This window comes from Oncorhynchus mykiss, chromosome 4, assembly GCF_057628025.1.
Source record: "Oncorhynchus mykiss isolate SJ-2025 chromosome 4, ASM5762802v1, whole genome shotgun sequence".
In the NCBI taxonomy this organism is placed as follows: Eukaryota; Metazoa; Chordata; class Actinopteri; order Salmoniformes; family Salmonidae; genus Oncorhynchus; species Oncorhynchus mykiss.
In genome coordinates this window covers 66,790,420-66,814,749 of record NC_143025.1, presented here as the reverse complement: position 1 = coordinate 66,814,749, position 24,330 = coordinate 66,790,420, and the positions used below count along the sequence as shown (strand labels likewise).

The following is a 24,330-nucleotide window of genomic DNA, read 5'->3' as shown; positions in this document are numbered from 1 at the left end:
CAACTGTGGGAGCAAATATTAGGAAATGGAAGACATACAAGACCACTGATAAGCTCCCTCGATCTGGGGCTCCACTCAAGATCTCACCCCGTGGGGTCAAAATTATCACAAGAACGGTGAGCAAAAATCCCAGAACCACACGGGGGGACCTAGTGAATGACCTGCAGAGAGCTGGGACCAAAGTAACAAAGCCTACCATCAGTAACACACTACGCCGCCAGGGACTCAAATCCTGCAGTGCCAGACGTGTCCCCCTGCTTAAGCCAGTACATGTCCAGGCCCGTCTGAAGTTTGCTAGAGAGTATTTGGATGATCCAGAAGAAGATTGGGAGAATGTCAGATGAAACCAAAATAGAAAGTTTTGGTAAAAACTCAACTCGTTGTGTTTGGAGGACAAATAATGCTGAGTTGCATCCAAAGAACACCATACCTACTGTGAAGCATGGGGGTGGAAACATCATGCTATGGGGCTGTTTTTCTGCAAAGGGACCAGGATGACTGATCCGTGTAAAGGAAATAATGAATGGGGCCATGTATCGTGAGATTTTGAGTGAAAACCTCCTTCCATCAGCAAGGGCTTTGAAGATGAAACGTGGCTGGGTCTTTCAGCATGACAATGATCCCAAACACACCGCCCGGGCAACGAAGGAGTGGCTTTGTAAGAACATTTCAAGGTCTTGGAGTGGCCTAGCCAGTCTCCAGATCTCAACCCCATAGAAAATCTTTGGAGGGAGTTGAAAGTCCGTGTTGCCCAGCAACAGCCCCAAAACATCACTGCTCTAGAGGAGATCTGCATGGAGGAATGGGCCAAAATACCAGCAACAGTGTGTGAAAACATTGTGAAGACTAACAGAAAACGTTTGACCTCTGTCATTGCCAACAAAGGGTATATAACAAAGTATTGAAACTTTTGTTAATGACCAAATACTTATTTTCCACCATAATTTGCAAATAAATTCATAAAAAATCCTACAATGTGACTTTCTGGATTTTTTTTCTCTCGTTTTGTCTGTCATAGTTGAAGTGTACCTATGATGAAAATTACAGGCCTCATCTTTTTAAGTGGGAGAACATGCACAATTGGTGGCTGACTAAATACTTTTTTGCCCCACTGTATGTGGTTGTATAACATTCATCTTTTTATTATCAGCCTTTGTTGTCTTTAGTTATGTGGAGGTGGAAGGTAGAGGGGCTTAAAAGCTTCCTCAAGGTTCCCAGCCAAAACAGTTCGGAAGAGTTTGCGCTTATATTATGACGATATTTTGTGAAATGTTTGTTTGGTCGGCTGTTCCGGCACATTTTATTTCTGGAGGCAAGCCGAAGTCGGTAGCTGAAGTTTGCGCTTCTTTGTCTGTGATTGGTCAACAGTGGGGATTATAGGGCCTCCTGAGTGGCGCAGCGGTCTAAGGTACTGCATCGCAGTGCTAGAGGCATCACTACTGATCCGGGTTCGATCCCGGGCTGTGTCGCAGCCGGCCTTAACCGGGAGACCCATGAGGCGGCGCACAATTGACCAAGCATTGTCCGGGTTAGTGGAGGGTTTGGCCTTGTGTCCTTGTCCAATACCGCTCTAGCGACTCCTTGTGGAGGCCGGGCGCATGCACGCTGACTTCAGTCCCCAGCTGTATGGTGTTTCTCCTGACACATTGGTGCGGCTGGCTTCCGGGTAAAGCGAGCATTGTGTCAAGAAGCAGTGCGGCTTGGCAGGGACGTGTTTCGGAGGACGCATGGCTCTCAACCTTCGCCTCTCCCAAGTGCGTCCGGGAGTTGCAGTGTTGGGACAAGACTAAGTACCAATTTGGATATCACAAAATTGGGGAGAAAAAAGGGGTAAAAAGTGCAAAAAAAAAACAGTAGGGATTATTCAATAAAGTCTTTGTTGCCATTCAATGAGAGACGACTTGTTTTCATGTAGTTTTTTTCATTAAGAAATAATGAACCAAACAACTTGGTTAGATAAATTAATAAAGGGAATATTGAATGATCCCCAATGATCCATCACGTCTCCCCAAAAAACTTTTTCAACATACATCTGTAAAATGATAGTGTAGAAACTAAAGCATTGGTTGTCTTCCTCTCAGACTTCCATGTCTTCTCCTTGGACCTCCTCAATGTCCACCTCTTAAACATCAGACTCTGAGGCCTCATCTTCACTGTCACTTTCCAACCTTGTTGAGGATGGTTCGTTGCCTGGATCAAAAAGCCTCACATTTGCCCAGATGGCCACCAATTTTTCAACCCTTGTATTGGTCAACCTGTTGTGTGTTTTGGTGTGTGTGTCCCCAAACAAGGACCAGTTGCGCTCTGAGGCGGCTGATGTTGGTGGGATTTGGAGGATGATGGAGTCAACAGGGGAAAGAGCCTCAGATCCACAAAGTCCCTTCCACCAGGTGGCTGATGAGATATGTTGGCACGACTGCCATATTGCATCTCCATCCCAAAGCCCTTGCTTGGAAGTGTACTTTGCCAGGCTGCCAATAACCTTTCTCTCATCCAGGACAAGGTGGCGAAACACGGTAGTGATGACACCATAGGCCTTGTTGATCTCTGCACCAGACAGGATGCTCTTGCCAGCATACTTGGGGTCCAACATGAACGCTGCAGCGTGTATGGGCTTCAGGCAGAAGTCTTCATGCTTTTTGATGTATTTCAGAACTGCAGTTTCCTCTGCTTGGAGCAACAGACAGGATGGCATTGTCTCCCTCAATCCGCTACTGCCATAGGTTTCAGGCTGCTTACCACTCTCTCCCAAAATACATCATCCAGGAGGATCCTCTTGATGGGGCTGTCCATATCAGCAGACTGTGATATGGCCATTTCTTGGAGAGACTTCTTCCTCTCCAGGAGATTGTCAAACATGATGACAACACCACCCCAACTGGTGCTGCTGGGCAGCTTCAATGTGGTGCTCTTATTCTTCTTACTTTGCTGGATGAAGTAGATTGCTGCTATAACTTGATGACCCTTCACATACCTAACCATTTTCCTTGGCTCTCTTCTAGAGTGTATCCATTGTTTTCAGTGCCTGATGTCCTTGAGGAGCAGATTCAATGCATGAGCAGCACAGCCAATGGGTGTGATGTGAGGGTAGGACTCCTCCACTTTAGACCAAGCACTCTTCATGTTCGCAGCATTGTCTGTCACCTGTGCAAACACCTTCTGTGGTCCAAGTCATTGATGACTGCCTTCAGCTCATCTGCAATGTAGAGACCGTGTGAGACGGTGTGTCTGTTGTCCCTTGTGTCTGTGCTCTTTTAGAATACTGGTTGAGAGGTGGAGATGATTCCTTGCCCACAAACATTTGACCACCCATCAGAGATGATTGCAATACAGTCTGCTTTCTCTATGATTTGCTTGACCTTCACTTGAACTCTGAAATCGGCATCCAGCAAATTAGTAGATAAAGCATGTCTGGTTGGAGGGGTGTATGTTGGGCGAAGAACATTCAGAAATGTCTTCCAATACACATTGCTTGTGAGCATAAGAGGTGAATCAGTTGCATACACAGCTCAAGCAAGACATTCATCAGCATTTCTCTGACTATGTTCCTCCATTGAGGTAAAAAAAAAACTTCTGATTCCAGGAGGACCGTGAGCTGTTGCTATTGATAAGGTGTCTGATTTGTCATTTTCACCTCGAAGAGAGGCAGAGGGACTTTTGTCAGAGGTTGCTTGTTGTGAGCACTGAGGCAACTTTATGCACTTCAGATTATTCTGCATCTTTGTTGCATTCTTCTCATATGGTTTGACACATTATTTGCAAATTGCTTTTACTACTACATTAGAAACAGTGAAATGTCTCCACACATCAGATAGTGCCCATGGCATTTTCCTGTAAAGATTAGAAAACAATAGTAAAAAAACAAACAAATACAATTCCACAGATAAATAGTTAAGCAGTTAGATTAAACAACTCCTGTGTAAGATAATTTTTTAAAAATGAAACATGTATGGAAACAGGTGAATTAACACTCCTCAGTTAGCAGGCAAGCTAAAACCCACATGGTAGCAAAAACTAACTAGTTAGAAATGATTTAAACACACTTTGCTGTAGGCTACTATTTACTAGTTAACTAAAAAACATGTATGTCATATAAAATATTTACTCCACCCAGTATTGTAATCAAAGCATGTAGTCCTTGGCTCAGACAGTGTAGTAGTGTGGGCTCAATAGCATCTCATTAGTGTGAAAGATCTTGAAAATCAGCTGTACATGTAATGGAAGAGTGCACTGTGCATACAGACGGTTGCAATTCCATTGAATTGGGGATAGTTTAACCAAAATATGCCACAAGACCTAGAATTGCCTTGTATATCCCACAAAAAAAAAGGTTCACTGTCATAAGCTAACTTCTTTGATGAATTTTAAGCAAAATTCCTGGGCTTAACTTCACATGGAAAATGCGCAACCCTAATTCAGACTAGGAACTGGCTATTGCGTCTCAAAATGGACAAACAGTACTATTGACGCTTTTTTTCTCGTTTTTCAAGCGAAGTCTTTCTAACGGAGTATGCGAGCACTCTCATTCGGTTCGGCTGAAGCATGCTAATGCCTTACGGGGTCATCTGTCAGTGTCAGAAGATGTGGCCAGCTGTTTGACTCCCCGTGAGAGGGAGCAAAAGGGAGAGGGGGAAGAGAAACGAGAGAAGGGGTGCTCAGCAGAGCCAGGCAGTGGTGCCTCATCTCCCCCCAGGAGGTTATCAGAGGAATGGGGTGAGGGAGCACCACTGTCCTCCCTGTAACTGGAGTTCACAAAGGCATTTGTCTTTCTGTCACAGGAAGAAGACAAAAGAGAACTCGTACGGATCTTCAGATGCCCAGAAACCAGGTCGGTGAACAATTGACATTGTAAAAGATGTCATTCATATTACTGCACATCAAAATTGAATCACTTTTTTTGTGAGAAACAACATGTATGGTGAAGATGAGCCCTAGAATCCTTTGTTTACAAACTGTAGGCAGGATAATCCATGTTATAGTGATACCCGGGCAGTGGACAGGTTACATATCATTCCTTATCATTATGGCTGCTTTAATGAAACTACCAGAGCCCATTTGTTGATCTGTGACAACATGTCTGTGCTGTGTAGTGGGGGGTTGTGGTTAGTGAAAATTCAGTCAGGCCTGGGCTTGCATCTGGGGCTTATATATGTGCTATCTCTCCATGCTAGAGTCCTGTCATTATGTCTGTCTGTGGAGTTGTCTTTTTACTGCCTGCCGGCCCTCAGGTTGCTGGAAGCAGATCAAGCAGCCGTTTGCCAGGCACCAGTCCACAGAGTTCACCATCAGCTACAGTTCAGAGAAAGACCCAATACAGAAACTAGACCTGGTCACCAGCACCATGGCAGGTGAGGACACATGCACTCACTGAGACGTACGTCCATACTCTCACACGTCCAATCATCACAACTCAAGAGGCTGAGGCACCCATGGAAGTGAATATAGAAGCATTCTGTGGCGGCACCACTAGGGCTGTGGCGGCACCACTAGGGCTGTGGCGGCACCACTAGGGCTGTGGCGGCACCACTAGGGCTGTGGCGGCACCACTAGGGCTGTGGCGGCACCACTAGGGCTGTGGCGGCACCACTAGGGCTGTGGCGGTCACGAAATTTCGTCAGCTGGTGATTGTCAAACAAATAACTGCCTGTCCCATGGTAATTGACCGTTAATTAGCATGAACACGTTTGGCATCTCCTGGCTTCCACACACAACCTACAAACCACTGATGCAGACCTTTGGAACATCTACATTTGAATAAATCCAGTTTAATAAATCCATGTAATATAGCCTACACCTTCACAATAAGTTCTAAAGAAACATGAAATTAAGAAAATGTAGTCTATTTCAGAAGAACAGAATAGCATACTGAGTTGTCTTTATGTTAGGTCCTGATCTGACTATGCCATATGGCAGTGGGCTACACTAGTTCATTTAGTAGATAAGATTAGCTTAGAATTCTGTGGCATTATTTTATATTATTTTACAAAGCTGAATAAAATAGAAGGGATATTTTCTCCAAATAATTTGCTGGAGTGCGCACATGCGGCAATTCTGTGTTGAGCGTTTAACAAAGAAATAGGTATATGCTTAATTTAGATTAATTAATGTAACTTTCATGTCAGGATAAGCTTGCAGGAAGGGTACCACATGAGGGAGGAGGATGTCTTCCCTGTAATGCACAGCGTTGAGATTGCCTGCAATGACAACAAGCTCAGTCCGATGATGCTGTGACACACTGCCCTAGACTATGACGGACCCTCCACCTCCAAATCGATCCCACTCCAGAGTACAGGCCTCGGTGTAACGATCATTCCTTTGACGATAAACCCGAATCCGACCATCACCCCTGGTGAGACAAAACCGTGACTCGTCAGTGAAGAGCACTTTTTGCCAATCCTGTCTGGTCCAGCGACGGTGGGTTTGTGCCCATAGGCACCGTTGTTGCCGGTGATGTCTAGTGAGGACCTGCCTTACAACAGGCCTACAAGCCCTCAATCAAGCCTATTGCGGACAGTCTGAGCACTGATGCAGGGATTGTGCGTTCCTGGTGTAACTCGGGCAGCTTGCCCGCGTTGCATGTTATTTTCGCATTTAATACATGTCACAAATCAATTTGCATTTGGTACCTTGGGCAGAGTGTTAGCACCAACTCACGAAACCCCTGTTTCTCCACCGTGTAAATTGGGACCATGTCTTTGCAGATGTAAGTTGTAACGGCAGCTGTTATCTCCTTCCATCTTTGATTCTTTTTCATATGGTTTGCCGCGGGCAAAAGCCTCAGCAAGTTGGGGGTTTGTTTTGAGCACTCTACACATTTTTTGGGGTCTCATCCATAGACTCTCACCGTACTGTTTGACATGATTCTTGCGTAGGTGGTAAAATAGGTTAGTGGTATTTGAGGCCTGCGGCATATTTAGCAGAGGACTGTTTTCTGGTCCGTGTCAGACTTTTCATACCCAAACCACGTTCATGTGACCGAAGTAGCCCCTCTTTTAGGGCCGAGCTCCGTGCCTCCGTGCTCTGTGTCACGTTCACTCTCCTCCATGTTTGTTTGTGTTGCAAATTTCCTTTCACAGGTGTCGTGTGCAAGTCTGGTAGGTTACTAATGACCATCAGCAGTATCAGAGCCTGGAGAAGCCTAATCACCGTGACTAAATGATCATAATTAAATTTGACTCCCTTCAAGGCTTGTGACTGCCGGTGTGGCGGTAATACAGTCACCGTAACAGCCCTAGGCCTTAGGCACCACCACCTGCTATTGAACTTCCATCTTCCTTCACGAGAGGCTGGGTTACTTGTATTGATCCATAATTACTCCATCACCCAGGCAGTGTGTGGTGGTGAACTCTGAAAGTCAAGCTCTCCACTCTTTACAGACAACTCCATTCACAGTAACTGTGACCCTTCTCGCACACACAATTCTCTGCTTTACAGTTCTCTGCTCACTCCATGGCCAAGGTAATCTAGAACTCATTGTAAGCTCCTGGCTCAGTGTGTGAACCGACCATACAAAGTAAGAAGACATCACACAATGGCCTGTAAAGCCAGTTGACGATCCTCTCTTCTCTGGCTCTTATCAGTAATTACATGTAATTCTGGGTAAGCTGGAGAGGGTTTGATCATTAAAGCTGGAGCCAGCAGGAGGCTAGCCGGTGTAATCCTTGACTTTGGAAAGTCCTCTACTAGTCTGCTGAATAGTTCCTGACAGGCTGAGAGGCAGCCAGATGAATAATGGTCTACTGCTACTGTTAATAATCCACAGCTTCCCTTCAGGGCACCAATTATTAATGATTCACATACTTTGCCAGGGTTGAATATTCTATATTTAGATAGATCACAGGCTCCCTGTGCACTGTTAACCTGCTACCTGTATATGCAGAGAAATCAAAGAGATAATGTCCGTGTTGAAAAATTGGTGTCCTTTTGATCTATAACAGAGTCATGTTATTCATTATAACTGAGTGAAAACAATTTTTTGATTTGGTGTTTTAATATGCTCATTCTAAATTTGATCACCAGTAATAAAGTTGGTAGTATTCTGTTCTTAAGTGGCCTGTGTCCTTGTCCTCCAGAGTACCAGCAGCCTCTGATGATTGGTGTTGGCACAGTGGCCAGGAAGGGCTCTACGTTCCGGCCTATGGACACGGAGACCAAAGAGGATCCTAGCAACCCCTCCACCCACTACGACTACCTGCACACAGCCAACCAGTATGCCCTGCCTCTCACCAACCAGGAGCCAGAGTACGCCACGCCCATCATCGAGCATCACACCTTCCACAAGGACGGGTTCCTGCCCGACCCGGCTAGTTACAGCGTCCCAGGTGTGGTCCTCAGCAAGACCCCATCCTTTAAAACCCTGGACAGGAAGGCAGGGGTGGGCTCCTCCGGGGGCTACCAGATACCCCAGCTCAAAATAGACCGGGGACACAGTAACTCTGAGGGGGTCTACGACAGCCCCAAGGTGAACAAGCCTGTGGGCCAGAGCAGTGGCCTCTCAGACTACCAGAGGCCCCAGGCCAAGCCAGGCGTGCTGGAAACCTACTCCACCCCCAGGGACTGTGTGAGGGTGGCTCCCACCATGGGCCACAGGCCGGACCATAGACCAGACCCTGAGGGCAGTTCTGGAGGAACCTGAAGATGGAACATGTCTGGGACTACAGGAATAAACTGTCAAACTGTGATTTTGATCAGTTCACGGCCATTTTGGACTGAGCTTACTGTAGCAAACACAACCGCTAAATTATTTCTCAACTGACTTTCAGGAATGTGGGAGACGACAGTGCTTGTATCTGAGGCTGTGCTGGCAGACATTTTGTGAATAAGAAAATACAGATAGTTACTTCAACTGTCCTATTTCTTTTAAGGGGTGGGGTGATTTTATTAAAAAGCAAATGGTGATGGAGACAGGAAATATCCTGAAAATGGGAAAATACCTCTCCTCATTCTCAACTGTGACTGATGCTTGTGACTGTAATATACATTACGAAATAATGTGACTTCGTTCCTTAACTGTACAGTATATTTTGAGGTCACGATAAAGCTTTCAGAATCTCTCGGTCTGAGGTTAAGCTGCTTTCAGCAGGGAAGCATAGAGGAAGCAGAGTGCTTTATTAAATAAAGCAGCACCCCAGTTAAAAGTGGTAGATTTGTCCCCAGCGGGTCCTACTATAGGATGTTTAACAAAGTCAGTCCGTGCTCTTAACAAAGAATTGTAAGTACACACTGTGAATGAAGTGACTGAAAGGACTAGTGTCACCGCATGGGGTCCCCCACAATGGGGGCTTTGTCACCATGTTGCAGGGGGCTCTGAAGCCGACGGCTGCATCGCTGCTCTGTGTCAGTCTGGAGGCAAATCTGGTCAGTGGGATCAGCGAGCCAATGAAAAGGCAACAGGAGAGTGTTTACAGTTAGTCTGGCGTATTGAGGAGCGCCCGGCAGGGGATTTAGGGGAGTAAACTGGACTGAAACACATCACAGAGCTGTGTTTAGCTGGACATGGTGAACTACTATACAGGCCAGTTCCATTTAAATGGATGTTGAATACAAAGCCATGTTGAATGGTACCAATACTACAGTCTAGTCGATTGTGTATAGGTGTGTACATACAAGGGCATAGTTTGAAAATGTATATTGCCAAGAGGAAAGAAAAAAAGAAATGGAATAAATGCTGTCGACTGTATTTAAAGCACCTGTGCGTGTGGTGTTGCTGCTGTGTACTGAAGACAGAACTTGGGATCGAGCTAAGAACTCTTTCATTTCTGTGAAATATTTTTGGGAGATCTTTTCAGCTGGGTTGTATGTACATGTACTGCGAGAAGTTATTCTCTCTGTGATGTCACTCTTTCAAAACGTTCTGTGTGTCTACTGCATGTTGGCTGTAAGCTGAGCCCTGAATAAAAACACCAGCAGTTGACTTCATGTCAAGGTCTCTTTACTATGTGAAAATGTGTTTCTCAGCAGCCGTAGCCTCGGCCCTAGGATGCCCGGCATTCCAGTCCCAGCGCCCAAAGAAGCAGGAAGTTTGCAGGATCCCCCCCACCTCCACTCAGCCTGTGTCTGTCTGTGGAGGAATGTGGCAGTTTGGTGTCGGTCGTGGGGAAGCAGCTGATGATCAGCCACACTGCTGCTGCCCAGTCCTCCCAGCTATGGGCCCACCCGAGGGGAGAAAGCTGGGTTGTGGGGGGTATGACGGCCTATCTGAGGACCCTGATAACACGTCACTGGTCTCTTCAGAAGCGGGGGGGTAGGGTGATGGTCTGATGGAGATAGGCTCTACTCAAGCCTAGTCTGTTTTGTGTGTGTGTGTGAGGTGGTGTCTGCCAGTGGCCTCGGCTTGGTCGTTCACACAGGGGTGTGGAACACTGTTTACACCTCCAGCCTCCAACCCAAAACTACATGAAAGCTCAGACTCAGAGCAGCTCTCTGTGAACACACTGCTCCTAGCTATTCAGCTTATCCCCTCAAATTCCAGTCATGTCTCTTCTTGCAGACTGCTGACTTTGTTCATATGAGCTTGAAGAGTATGGCTTTTTCTCAATTGCATACTACTCGAGACCTCTGTATCCTCAAAACCAAGCCTGATGTCCCTCCCCTCTGACCTTCTCCAATGGGTTTTGAGGAGATGAAAGGACGTAAAGAGTATGCAATTGATTGAAGGCCCATCTGTTTTGTACTGTGCCTCCCATCGAAACGGCTTAAACGGTTCAAATCTAAAATTGCAGCCTATTTAAAGTATTTGGCAATTTTTTTTTACCATAACTAAGATCAGCAGTTTGAATCAGCAACATTTCATGTATGTATAAACTCAGACTGTACCGACTGGTTCTACAGTTTACATCGCCCCCTGGTGTTCATTGTGGTTCACTGAACAAAAGCAATATTATAGTAACAAACAGATCAGAAAAAATTAACTTCCACTTAATTCTGTTCCTCATTCAAACATTTGGATCTTCACATTTCAACCTAGTGAAGATTGAATCCTTCAAGAGATCTGAGCCCTGACGGCAGGGCTATCCACAGACCACATTGGGCAAATACATTTGTTTATTTAATGTTATACATTACGTACAGATACTTCAGAGACCCCTTTTAAAATAACATTAAGAAAACAAGGTCGGGTAAAAAAAAACTGTGTACAAAAAGGTAGCCTTTGTTCCTTCAGGCGAAATCCCTGGCAACAAGCGGAAAGATGAACATTCTTTATGGCATGACATCTCGGTCTCTAGTGCCGCTCTCATTTCACTAACGTTAAGCAGGGTGTGGACACATCCTTCATGCAGAGCATTTGAGTTAGATCAAAGCGCAATTTACATCCAAAACCGGACCTGCAGTTTAGCCTCACTGATAAGAAATGGCCATGAATGAAATCAACACTAGAACACAAGGCTGCAGATTGTCATGACCCCACCCATGGGGGTACATTTGTAATAAGTAGAGATGCTACTACAGTAGCTAAATTCCAATATGATCTACAAAAATTATTTTAAAATAGCTAATACATTAATATAGCATATACAGATTTATTTCTATAGTCTAAGATGATAGTTTGTGAATTTGAATAAATGGATCGTGCATAAAAATATTCTATTGCTATTATCCTTTGCATATACAGAAACCTTTTGGTTGTGTAAAATGAATTGAATAAAGCTAGAAAACAAACCCCCATCACTCAGATAAGGTTACCAACCTATGACGGACTGTACATATGTTTTTTCTATTGTGTTATTGACTAAGTTTGTAAGTGTTGTTTTTTGTCGCACTGCTTTGCTTTATCTTGGCCAGGTCGCAGTTGTAAATGAGAACTTGTTCTCAACTGGCCTCCCTGGTTAAATAAAGGTGACATAAATACATTTAAAGAAGATATCAGAACACAGTGCAGCAGACACACTGTTGTCAGTCATCTTTGGGTCCTAACGAGTCTGAAGACAGTTTGACTGCCACTGACAGTAGAGAAGGGTGGGGAAAACCAACCAACGATGGACTTTTGGGAGATGCATCCAAAAGGCAAGATATGTACTTTGTTAAAAGGGAATAGAACAAAGGAGAAATCCTAGTTGAGTTTAAGAGGGGAAAAATAAAGACATTGCACTTCTGATTTTGGTCAACGTGACAACAACTGAAAAGACAAGATTTGGCCCTCCAATCCGGTGTCTCCCTATTCTGTCCTTTTGAGTTGTCCCCCTGACCGCTCACTTCCTCTTACAGACGACTCAATTTGCAGTGCTTTATACACACGCGAATCATATCATTGTCCGTGTAATGTTGAAGATATAGCCCAACTTTGCAAAAACACTGGTCAGTTAATCACCATTAACTATGATAATGCCCTTTTAGTATAAGAGCTGTTTGAAAAGATCACCTGACATTTCAGCCAGTTTTGGTGGGATGGAGATTTTGCCTGCCTGTTGACATCACCAGGTGGTACATTTGTTAGACCAATAAGAAAGAGAGAGTTCCAAACCTCTCTGCCAATAACAGCTAGTTTTTACCTCCTCGCTCAAACCACTCAGACAGTTCTACCACAATTCTTGCTTGAGAAACTGCTCTTGCTGAGGAGCAATTTGCTTCTATTTAACCATTTTAATCGATTGCTACCCAGAAATGATTTTATATTGAGTTTTTTTTTATATATATTTTTTTTAACTGAGCCATTAAAGAAAAACATTGTGTAATGAGTGCTCAGAGGACTGAAAAACAGATGTATCCAGCATTTAAACACTGAACTATGGTGACATTATGTGATACCATTGATCAAACACAGATGGAACACCCTCATAGCTGATATAGTTAGAATTCTTTCACTGTACATTCTGTTTTGACATACAGTAGGTGAATGTAGCTCTCTCATATTCTGAACACTAAGGACTAGGCCTACTGGTAGGTGGATCTAAGAGCGGTGCAGGTTTGATGTGGGATTCAACATCGATACCATAATCAGTGGTAGAAGATGAACATTCAAGTTGAGAGAAAAACCCTCATCTACAATAGCTACATGTGGAAGAGAGAAATAAAAGCCAACATTTATGAAGGGAGAAGATCTTTCTCGGCCTTGTAAAATAGTATTCATTACCAGCAGGGCAGTCCCAGTAAGGTAGTGTCGTCAGTGTGGGGGGAAAAAAGGATCAGTAACTATACGCAAACAGAGAAAAATACCACTCAGTTGAGAGATCTACCATCTTCTCCAAACTAGACCCACATCCTCTCCTCAATATCGGGTCTAATCTAATTGGCTCCTCACCACTGCACGAAGATAGTAACGTGAATTCAACAGAGCTCCGAGTGTGTTTCCATAACAACTTAATGATGAGTCAACTCTATCCCCACATATATCCTCCGGGGGAATCTGGTGCAGGCCAGTCTCTCAAATCTCATACAGTATAGTACACAAACACACATGCACTTCAGTCTTTCAGCCCCCCCCCCCCCGCTCTATGACGAGCTCTCTCCGGACTCAGCAGCCTTAGACAGGGTCTCCTCCGATGTCGTCTCACTGGAGATCCCGGTGTCTCCGTTCTCCGGGCTGTCACTCACGGACATCTTCTCCAGAGCTGCAGCAGTAGGCACAGAGACAGAGAGAGACAGACGTGAATACTCTCTCTTTACTGGAGGATCTACCATCACCTTCTGTGGGCCTTTCAGGTGGATGAAACGCTACATTTTCGGTTCATTCCCATATGCTCATGTCATTTTGGCACTCTTTAAAGTCCATTTTCACATTAACACAAAGACTCCCATTTGTATAAAGCAAGCGAAATGTGAAGTAAGACAACATTGTTTAAAATGCACGCACATTAAAATAAAGCCATACTACTATGAAAACAATGTGTTTGTTTTCTATGAATAATGAGGTACAGTAGACATAACATACCTTGTAGCGATGCGGAGTCTGCGGTGCCGTTGTTCCTGCTGGCGGCTGACCCCTCCTCCAGCTCATCTAGGTAGAGCCGGTAGCGATGGCCGTCGTCATCCTCATACTCCACGTTCTCATCGTCAGAGTCCACCTCCGGGGCTACGTACACAACCTCAAACTCTATCTCTCCCCTCTGGAGGAGACACACACACACACACACCACAGAGGGTGAGACAAAACTTAACAAGAGCTTACTTAGTTCATTTGTTGGTTTGCTGAGGCATGATTAACTGTTTCCCCCCCCAATGCAGAGCAGCAGTCCCGCAGGCTGAATTGACTAACCCCAGCATGAACCTCCGGTTGTAGACTGACCGAGGTCACCACTGATGTTTTAGAGAGAGGAGAGATGACTGACTCTCAGTAAAAGCTTTAACCCCCAGGCTAACCACTAAATGGTCACACAGACTCACACAAAAAGGTGTCCCCAACTCAATAAATGCTTTTGAAATCACAAAAAGAATGTCTTAGCTTTTTACTATTGTTTTACTTAGAATGGTCCCTTAGTGTACATGGACCAACGCTTCAATGCAGTCATTGTGTCATACATGTATAGCATGACAACAAACATAACAAAGCAAACATATCTGGACCAGCAGGCTAAGTTTGCCTGAATTCAAGATGCGAGCACTCAGCCCTTCTCTCTCCCAGGAGCCGAGTCTGACCTGTTGTGAGAGGATGGTGACGGCTTCCTTGTGTTTGGCGTCCCTCAGGTTGATGCTGTTGACAGCCAGGATGGCATCACCCACATGGAGCCCCCCACAGCGCTCCGCAGGCTGGGTAGGATGGATCTCTGAGATCAGGATGGGCACCCCGTGTTCCTTACCACCCTTTCCATCCGGAAATAAGACATACACACACATATTAAGGTATGGACCATGACAGATGAGCAACACACTACGGGTTAAGACATAGCATTTAACACTTTCTGGTTTGGGCTAAATTGGTGGAGGTTACCGTGATTGAAATTCCAAGTCCCTCGTGATCTTCTTTGGCCAGCACTACTTTACGAATAGGACCAACTCCTTGGGTCTTCTTCAGTACATCTGTTTCCTGAGGGAGAGATCAAACAGGCAAATAAATAGTGAAAAGCAAACAGTACAAATACCTTAACTACAATTAAGATCAATCCCCTAGCGATGGCTCTGATGTCTACTCACATGCCCTACTGGAGAAGGTAGGGGTTTCTTGGGATCGTTGCGCCCCCTGCAGGCTCGGATGACTGTCTTGTGGCGGTGGAGGTGGATCTCAGCCTCCAGCTGGTTCCATAGTTTGTCATGAGCGGGCCCCTTCATGTCCCGACCCAGTAACTGGATCTGCTGAACTCTGGAGACAATGGACACAAAGACAACCAGTTACCAATGCCAGCATTATTGGTTTCAGGTAGTCCCTCCCTATTTCAAATCTGCTTGCTTCTGTTTGTGGAAAAATGGATATGGCCCTGATCAGGGGTTAAATTGGGAATTTGGAGGGGAAGATCCTATTTGCGTTATGTCAAGATTAGGGTTGGAGCTGGAGCTAGGGTTGGAGCTGGAGCTAGGGTTGGAGCTGGAGCTAGGGTTGGAGCTGGAGCTAGGGTTACCTTCCAGCCAGCTCTTTGTCCAGGTACTTGGCTGCCAGTCTAGCCCCGTAGACCTCAGCCTGCAGTACGGCGATGTGCCTGCGGAGGGCCTCATTCTCCTTCTTATGCAGCTTGACCTCTGCCTCCAACTTCACTTCCTTCACCTTCTCCTTCTTGTTGTCCTGCAGCTCCCTCTCCTGTCACACACACACACACACACACACAAAGAGAAATGGTTGAGTTAAACTCTACAGAGAAAGTGCTTTACTCCGGTCAGCTGGCACTTTGCTGTACAGAGACCCATCCCTGCTCCACTGAGGAGTCAGAGAGAATGGGCCATGACTGGAGGTTGGAGCAATCTCCTCTGATCAACATTAGAGGAAGCGCAGTCGACAGGCACTGCAGCCCGCAGGGCAGGGAGCAGGAAAAGAGCAGTCCACTGCTGCATCCTCACAGGCTGGACTGCAGCCACAAAGACCATGTCACAGACAAACATGGATACAGTATCGGTGAAGCAGAAATTAAATATCTACTTGGTAACAAAATACACGCAAACAAGATCGGTGACTGTGGGTTTGGCTGTCATAAGTTCAAAGCATTGACACTTCTGCTGATTAAGAACGAACAACACACAAACTGGGTTACTCACACACACACACATCCTGGAAATCATTGACTTCCCTTTGCGCTTTTTTGACAATTGAAACAAAACACGTTCCAAGTAACAAAACATGCACGTTCCAATCAAATGGGGCAACACGGACATACATGAATAGGCAATAATAGACAATGTAACAAAGCTACAATAATTCCAGATCAGTTGTCACTGTCAGTCATTGCCAGCATGAGCCCCATAGGCAGCCTGTTGGACTTGTTGATGAACTGTTGTTAGCAAGAGCAGGAAAAGACAGAACTTGAGGGTGGGATGAGTACAGACACAGACGCACAGCTATCCCCAACCAAACAACAACAAACACACAGAGGACATGCACACACTTACCATCTCCTCCACTGAGGGAACAGGCTTAAGGTGAGAAGAACAGAGAAGGGGTCAGAGGTTAGAAAATCACAGCCAAGCAGTGGGGAAGAATGCGACCATTTACCACTTTACAGGCCCACTGGAACCTTAGCAGGTATACCATAATATAATTTAGCAGTCCGAAGATTCAGGTACAGTAACGCATCAACAACGGTAAAAAAAATAAAAAAATAAAAAAGGTATTTGTATTTCTTCCCAAGAATGTCCAAGACGCATTCAGGTAGTTTTATTCTCGGACGGAACAGCGACATAAGAAACCACAGTAGGACGTACGTAGTAGAAACTAGAGCGAGAGTCGTGTGGGTGTAAGGGTGTGTGGTCGGTGCCCTACCATCCTGTCTTTGATGGAGTCCGAGTCCACGGTCTGCCCAGCCTTGGCGTGAAGCTGCAGCTGCATGGCATGGAGCTGGAGGAGCTGGTCGTGAACCTCCCTCTCCACCACCACCCTCTCTGCCTGCACGTCAGTCAGCTCCGATCGCAGGCCAACCAGCTGAGCCTGGAGGAGAGAGGGAGAGAGTCAGACAGACAGAGTTACATAATTGTACACTTCTTCAGACTTCCTAGATTCTTAGGAACCCTCATCATCATGTATGTATAGTCAAGTCAAGTGTACCAGGTCCAAATCATTATCCCAGCACGGATCAAATTCCATTTTTGATTTTTCCCGTTTTACATTTCCACTCTGTTCTCCATCAGATTTTACAATGCTATTTTTCTTAGAAAGCAGGCTCCTTGTTATTCAAGCCTGAAGGAATTGTGCCAAAATGAATTGGCCTACAGATCTTGTGCTGAAGGTTGTCTATTGTACACAACAAAACCCTGGGAAAAAAATAGATATATTTGTGCTTGTCTCTGGAGCTTATTCAGCTTGGCAACACAGGAAGCAGAGTGGAGTGCAGAGAACAATTCATCTATTTATTTATGGCATTGAAATGGGGCCACCTGCATGTCACAGCTGTAGGAATGAATTGATCCACAGTATTCTTTGAATAAGGTTAGGATTCACTCCACCTATGATGATGAAAGAGGAGTGTGATTATTTCATGTGAATCTACCTGAATACTAAACTACCCGTCTCCTAAATGATTTATCAATCATCATCCTCAGACAGAGACTCATCTATCATTGTAGTAATCAGGCAGGCCTTCATTATAATAGAGACCCAGTCTAAATCAAACAGGCCTAGAATATTCTACAGTACAACCCACCATTTAAGACAGTTTAGCCTGTATTTACTCCTCAAATGGAGGGTAGTAGGGGGAAAAAAAGTTTAAATAATTCAGGACATTAGGAGTGTGTGTGTCTGTTTGCTGACCACTTTTGCCTATTCAGACTGAGACAGCCCACATGTCTGGACACACAGGTGGCAGTATGCTACATCAGGAGAAACATTAGCCTACACAGTGCAGCTGCTGGCATTGCACGCCAAACCAACAAAATACAAAGACACATACAGACACACGCATGCAAGCAGACAAATGCACACACACACACACACACGTCAAAAAGGGGCAGGACTTCCTGATGTGACACAGAGTGTTGGGCAAGTGTGGAATGTGTGTCTCGTGGTTGGAGTCTCTATATCCTTGCTCCTAAACACTGTGCTCTCTAAGCATGAAGGAAGGAAAAAACAGGCGTCCGGCTGACCTCTTCCTGATAAACAATACCCGAGTAACAGTCCGGAGACGAGGCTGAGGAAGTCTTAATAGCTAAGCAATCACTTTTTTATGTTTGGTAATCAATAACAGTCTAGTAGGGCAGGCCTAAATAGGGCTGTTGCGGTGACCGTATTACCGCCGCATCGGCAGTCACGAGTCATGAGGGCAGTCAAATTCCAAGTGACCGTATAGTCACGGTGATTAGGCTTCTCCAAGCTCTGATGCTGCTGGTCATTAGTAGCCTACCAAACTTGCTAACTGCCTGGTACTCAGCACTCTATTGTCCCTCTAATCACTGACGACAATGCAAATGTATTTGAAAATCTAATCAAACACTTCATGAGAACCCTTGAGCTCATGCTGCGCAACATTTCCATAGGCTATGCAATTGCGTGAGCAAACAGAGTGATGGCCTTTACTAAAAAGAGGAGAATCGCACCAGCTTTCTATATTTATTTCTCAACTTCCCTAATATTAAGCACTTTGCTTATATTTACAACAGGAGTATAGCCTACTTGCCTGGCATGAAAATAAACCATGGAGAAAAGTGTCTTCCATTCGCTATTTAAGTGCATAGATGACATGTATTTTTCCCGATGCCCCTGTTTTGATACAGGTGCATGATAATGGTCCATTCTAAAACAAAACAAAATGCATACATACAGTACCAGTCAAAAGTTGACAACTACTCATTCCAGGGTTTTTCTTTATTATTTTCTACATTGTAGAATAATAGGGAAGACATCAAAACTATGAAATAACACATATGGAATCATGTAGTAAACAAATATTTATTTCTCGCACAGAATAGGTTGACTTTTGTACTATGGGGGATAGTAGATTGACATAGGCTAGTGCTTTTGCTGTCCATTATGCCTACTCATCTTGTTGGCTGAAGAAAAGTAAATGTGGACGTTCTTCCAATATCTTCAATATGCACCTCGGAATTTGATCCGATGTGTAGCCTTCACTTGTAGCCTGTGAGAAAGACCCAATCACGTGATGGAGCACGCAGCACTCAGGGAGAAGGGCACAATGGCCACTGGCCGCACAAGGCATGGATTTTTTGGGGCCTTTGATGTATATTTAGCATGGGCTTCTGATTTACCCTTCCTGCTATAAACCCAATACCTGACATGGGGACAACCACCATCTAATATGACCATTGTATCAACCTACCATTAGCTCATAAAACTACTGTAGGCCGATAGAAAACATGTAGGCCTAGGTAAGGATGTAACAATGCAGATCTAACCTATTTTCTCTCAATATATCTTAGAATCATTTTAAATGGTCACACACTCTGCCAATGGACAGAAAACTGAGGCACTTCGCAAATTGCATGATAGCGGATTTTCCACAAATGTTGTTTACTTTAGCCACGTCAAATAGCCTAATAGGCAATGACGTTCTGGTGTTGTTGGGGGCCTCAGCAATATATTGAGCTGAAGCTGAAGGCTGAAATGCAGTATTGATTTACATGCAGTAATAAGAGCTCTATGGTAGTCAGGAATTGCTGGGAAAGTCTTGTTGACAGAGTCAACTACACTCCTGATCAAACATTCATTAATGTGAGCATGGTGAGGTCATACGTGAAGTAAGGGATAGCATGATCCTTCATTTTGTTTCTCTCATCAATAGATTTGTCAACGTGGAGGGGCACTCAAATCGTGTGTGTGTGATGCCTGATTAGCTATGTCAATTAGCTATTTCAATTGACAGTCAGCTGGATGGGCAGAGACGCACTGTCATGGAAAGTGACATTCTGACAGCTATTTAATAATTCATACATAACCAGCACACCCTTACATACCAGATGATCATACACATACTTTTTAACATTGATACAAGAAAAGCTTGTGCCCACCTCGACTTTGTGATTAAGTTGAAAAATCGTCTGGGCTTTGTGGCAAAGCTGAGCAAAACAGGAGCTGAGACTTGTCATCTTTTGACGACCCTCGTAGGTGATGTCAGCTTGATCTGGATCGATTTCTCCCAGTAGTAAATCGACGTCAACAAACGCCTTGTCAAACTCCTTCTCCAGAACCTCAAGCCACCGAAACATGGACATCCCCGTGCCTGGACTGACCAGGGCAGTGCCCTGGGCTGACGGAGAGACACCGGCCGAGGCAGACATTTCAACAGTGCAGGCTAAAGGCTTTAGCTAAATCTAGCTGGCTAACCTAGCCGCTTCTTTTCACAAATAAAAACAGCGCTTTGCCTTTGTACGTTTACTGAATCGTAATACTTGAGTTACATCGTACTCTAAATGCCCAAATCATACGAAACAGTTACGTTTCAGAAAAGACTAGCTAAATTGAATGAACTTCGTTCTTTCCCAACCCCTAATCATATCAGGAAATCCGAAATCGGATATGGATCATAGCTATCAGAGATAAAACAGGAAGCGAGACATCTCACTCGCTCCTTTTTTCTGGTTCATATACAAATCAATGAACTAAGCGGACGAGACCCAGCTGCTAATGCATTGGTGCCTATGGGAGAAACACCCCTTAAGCAGACCGGAACTGTGACCATTTTTTTCAATTGTAAACGGCCTGAGTGGGACATCTTTATTTATCCGCCACATTTTAAAGCTATGAATCGACTACAACAGTCTGCCACACAGCAGAGAAAAATATATCGATAGCAGAGATAGTCGATCCCTGTTGAACTTTGGGACAGTTTACAGCGAAGAGGCGAAGCGGAGTAAAAGCAGAGTTGGAATTCCAGTGTTGGTAGAAGAAAACGTCACAGCTGTATCAAGTACAGAAAAGACAAATGCAGCGGTTCATAGATGTGAGCACCTGTGTTATGAGAGTAAGAAGAGACGTATTGAAAAGTTAAAGAAGCATGGATATGTCTTAAAGAGAAAGGGGGAGTCAGGAGAAGCTATGGATGAGTTCTCTACCCTTACAAAAACTATTACAGCTTTGAAAGTGCAGTAATTGCAGTTGACTGTGGTATTTTGGACACAGTAATTGCAGAATAACTGCAGTGTACTGCACTCGTATTGCCGTTACACTGCAAAATTACTGCATAAAAGTATTTTGGATGCAGTATTTGCAGCATACTGTAGTGCACTGGAGTTATACTGCACTCTGACTGCAATCTTTTTTCGTAAGGGCATGTTTGAGATGACAAGGGTGTTTGAGATGACAAGGGTGTTGGAGGGCTGCAGGCGGACTGCTCTTCGAGGGTGTGTTATGTGATATTTAAGCACGCACCGGACAGTGTGTTGGAAGCTGTGTTAGGGTTGTTTAATATGCTGTGGATGACTGGGGTGGTACCTGCTGGGTGGAAATGTGCTGTGGTGTTGCCGTTTGTAAAACTAGGTAAAGATGCTGCTAGGGCGTGCAGTTTTCGGCTGATCGCGCAGACATCCAACATGTGTGACTTGACAGAAAAGATGATAGTGAGTAGGATGATGTACTGTATCTCTGGGAAGTTAAGGGTTTGATGAGCGTAGCACAGAGTTGGTTCAGGAGAGGGAGGTCTGCCATGGATGCCCTGATGACAGTTAGCACAGAGATAGCCAAGGCCCTGACAATAAAAGAGGTGATGAGTGTTGTGTATTTTGTCATTGAGAAAGCTTTCAATACCATGTGGAGGGAAGGGTTGTTGATCAAGTTCGATTGAGTCATAAGGGTGAAGGTGGGGTCAGAATTGTCAGTGTGGTTTTAAGTGGGCAATGTTTCTTCTCAGGGAAGTGTAGTTAGTCCGGTGTTGTTAACCCTGATGATAGATTACATATTTAAAGCTGCAATATGTAACGTTTTGGGCGATCTGTCCAAATTCACATAGAAGAAATGTGAGTTATAGATCTGTCAGTCTCATAGAAAGCAAGTCTAAAATGCGGTAGATCTGTTCCATGTGTACGATTTCTATGCTGCCTGTTTGTAAGTTTCATTTTTGCATCTTTTACCTTCACTTTTATACACCAGCTTCAAACAGCTGAAAATACAATATTTTTGGTTATGGAAAATATATATTCACAGTGGTTTAGATGGTAAAATTATTATTTACATTGACTGCTTTTTTGTGACAAACTGAAATTAGGCTGACTTTTCGAATTTTGGCAACCAGGAAATGGCAGTGATTTCTCTGCAAATTGCATCTTTAAGGAGGTGGGACAGGGAGTGGGCGTGGCTTTGTATGCAGATGAGTATGAAAGAGAGGTGGGAATGTCAAATGTGTGATGAGGAAGATGCAAGAAGCTGTGAGAGTTGTGGAAGATTGGTCTCTAACATGGGGGTTTAGGATGTCTCTGGCCAAGTCCTGCTTTATGGTGTATTCTAGGAGGAAGGTTCAATATTTTAGGCTGCAAATGCAGTGTGGAGAACAAGTATTTGATACACTGCCGATCTTGCAGGTTTTCCTACTTACAAAGCATGTAGAGGTCTGTCTGTTTTATCATAGGTACATTTAAACTGTGAGAGACGGAATCTAAAACAAAAATACAAAAATCACATTGTATGATTTTTAAGTTATTAATTTGCATTTTATATTGCATGACATAAGTATTTGATCACCTACCAACCAGTAAGAATTCCGGCTCTCACATACCTGTTAGTTTTTCTTTAAGAAGCCCTCCTGTTCTCCACTCATTACCTATATTAACTGCACCTGTTTGAACTCATTACCTGTATAAAAGACACCTGTCCACACACTCAATCAAACAGACGCCAACCTCTCCACAATGGCCAAGACCAGAGAGCTGTGTAAGGACATCAGGGATAAAATTGTAGACCTGCACAAAGCTGGGATGGGCTACAGCACAATAGGCAAGCAGCTTGGTGAGATGGCAACAACTGTTGGCGCAATTATTAGAAAATGGAAGGAGTTCAAGATGACAGTCAATCATCCTCGGTCTGGGGCTCCATGCAAGATCTCACCTCGTGGGGCATCAATGATCATGAAGAAGGTGAGGGATCATCCCAGAACTACACGGCAGGATCTGGCCAATGACCTGAAGAGAGCTGGGACCACAGTCTCAAAGAAAACCATTAGTAACACACTACGCCGTCATGGATTAAAATCCTGCAGTGCACGCAAGGTCCCCCTGCTCAAGCCAGCGCATGTCCAGGCCCGTCTGAAGTTTGCCAATGACCATCTGGATGATCCAGAGGAGGAATGGGAGAAGGTCATGTGGTCTGATGAGACAAAAATAGAGCTTTTTGGTCTAAACTCCACTCGCCGTGTTTGGAGGAAGAAGGATGAGTACAACCCCAAGAACACCATCCCAACCGTGAAGCATGGAGGTGGAAACATCATTCTTTGGGGATGCTTTTCTGCAAAGGGGACAGGACGACTGCACCTTATTGAGGGGAGGATGGATGCGGCCATGTATCGCGAGATCTTGCTCAACAACCTCCTTCCCTCAGTAAGAGCATTGAAGATGGGTCGTGGCTGGGTCATCCAGCATGACAACCACCCGAAACACACAGCCAGGGCAACTAAGGAGTGGCTCCGTAAGAAGCATCTCAATGTCCTGGAGTGGCCTAGCCAGTCTCCAGACCTGAACCCAATAGAAAATCTTTGGAGGGAGCTGAAAGTCCGTATTGCCCAGCGACAGCTCCGAAACCTGAAGGATCTAGAGAAGGTCTGTATGAAGGAGTGGGCCAAAATCCCTGCTGCAGTGTGTGCAAACCTGGTCAAGAACTACAGGAAACGTATGATCTCTGTAATTGCAAACAAAGGTTTCTGTACCAAATATTAAGTTCTGCTTTTCTGATGTATCAAATACTTATGTCATGCAATAAAATGCAAATGAATTACTTAAAAATCATACAATGTGATTTTTGTATTTTTGTTTTAGATTCCGTCTCTCACAGTTGAAGTGTACCTATGATAAAAATTACAGACCTCGACATGCAATGTAAGTAGGAAAACCTGAAAAATCGGCAGTATATCAAATACTTGTTCTCCCCATTCTATATGGTGTCTGAGTTTAAGTATTTAGGTATGAGGTTTAATGAGAGGCTTACATGGAAGGGACATGTTGAGTATATTGAAATTAAGTGTAGGAAGGTGCTGAACCTCACAAAAGCAGTAGCAGGGTATGATTTGGGGTTGGATACACCAACACTGTTGTATATGTATAAGGCATTGATCAGGTCATCTTTCGATTATGGGTGCTTTGTATATGGATTGGCAGCCAAAACAG

At 44.5% G+C, this 24,330-nt stretch overlaps 2 protein-coding genes across 3 annotated transcripts in view; one reads left to right on the top strand and one right to left on the bottom strand.

Moving 5' to 3' along the window:
• dcbld1 (discoidin, CUB and LCCL domain containing 1) overlaps positions 1-9,913 on the top strand; it is a 38,452-nt gene extending 28,539 nt beyond the window's left edge. The window contains exons 13-15 of the mRNA XM_021600424.3: positions 4,779-4,828; positions 5,229-5,348; positions 8,073-9,913. Coding sequence (XP_021456099.3) covers positions 4,779-4,828; positions 5,229-5,348; positions 8,073-8,635 — 733 coding nt within the window. The 3' untranslated portion in view covers positions 8,636-9,913. The remainder of the gene's footprint in view (positions 1-4,778; positions 4,829-5,228; positions 5,349-8,072) is intronic.
• Positions 9,914-11,025: 1,112 nt separating this feature from the next.
• On the bottom strand, positions 11,026-20,765 carry gopc (golgi associated PDZ and coiled-coil motif containing). 2 transcript variants are annotated; one of them, XM_021600422.3, is made up of 9 exons: positions 20,032-20,765; positions 16,838-17,002; positions 16,468-16,491; positions 15,489-15,664; positions 15,067-15,232; positions 14,864-14,959; positions 14,572-14,736; positions 13,868-14,042; positions 11,026-13,547 (listed from the first exon to the last, which is right to left on the bottom strand). In XM_021600422.3, exons 1-9 carry the CDS (start codon positions 20,299-20,301, stop codon positions 13,429-13,431), a joined length of 1,356 nt encoding a protein of 451 aa, XP_021456097.1. In that variant the 5' UTR covers positions 20,302-20,765; the 3' UTR covers positions 11,026-13,428. The 2 variants fall into 2 exon arrangements, with proteins under 2 accessions (XP_021456097.1, XP_021456098.1); XM_021600423.3 differs by lacking the exon at positions 16,468-16,491 and having other exon boundaries at positions 20,032-20,728.
• Between the last annotated feature and the right edge of the window lie 3,565 nt (positions 20,766-24,330).

What these genes read in the sequence shown, in the direction of transcription:
- gopc (XM_021600422.3), bottom strand. Translation starts at nt 20,301, where the DNA reads ATGTCTGCCTCGGCCGGTGTCTCTCCGTCAGCCCAGGGCACTGCCCTG. An exon ending in AACTTAATCACAAAGTCGAG is followed by an intron (nt 17,003 to 20,031) that starts GTGGGCACAAGC and finishes TCTCTCCTCCAG; the next exon opens with GCTCAGCTGGTTGGCCTGCG. An exon ending in TACCTTCTCCAGTAGGGCAT is followed by an intron (nt 14,960 to 15,066) that starts GTGAGTAGACAT and finishes TCTCTCCCTCAG; the next exon opens with GAAACAGATGTACTGAAGAA.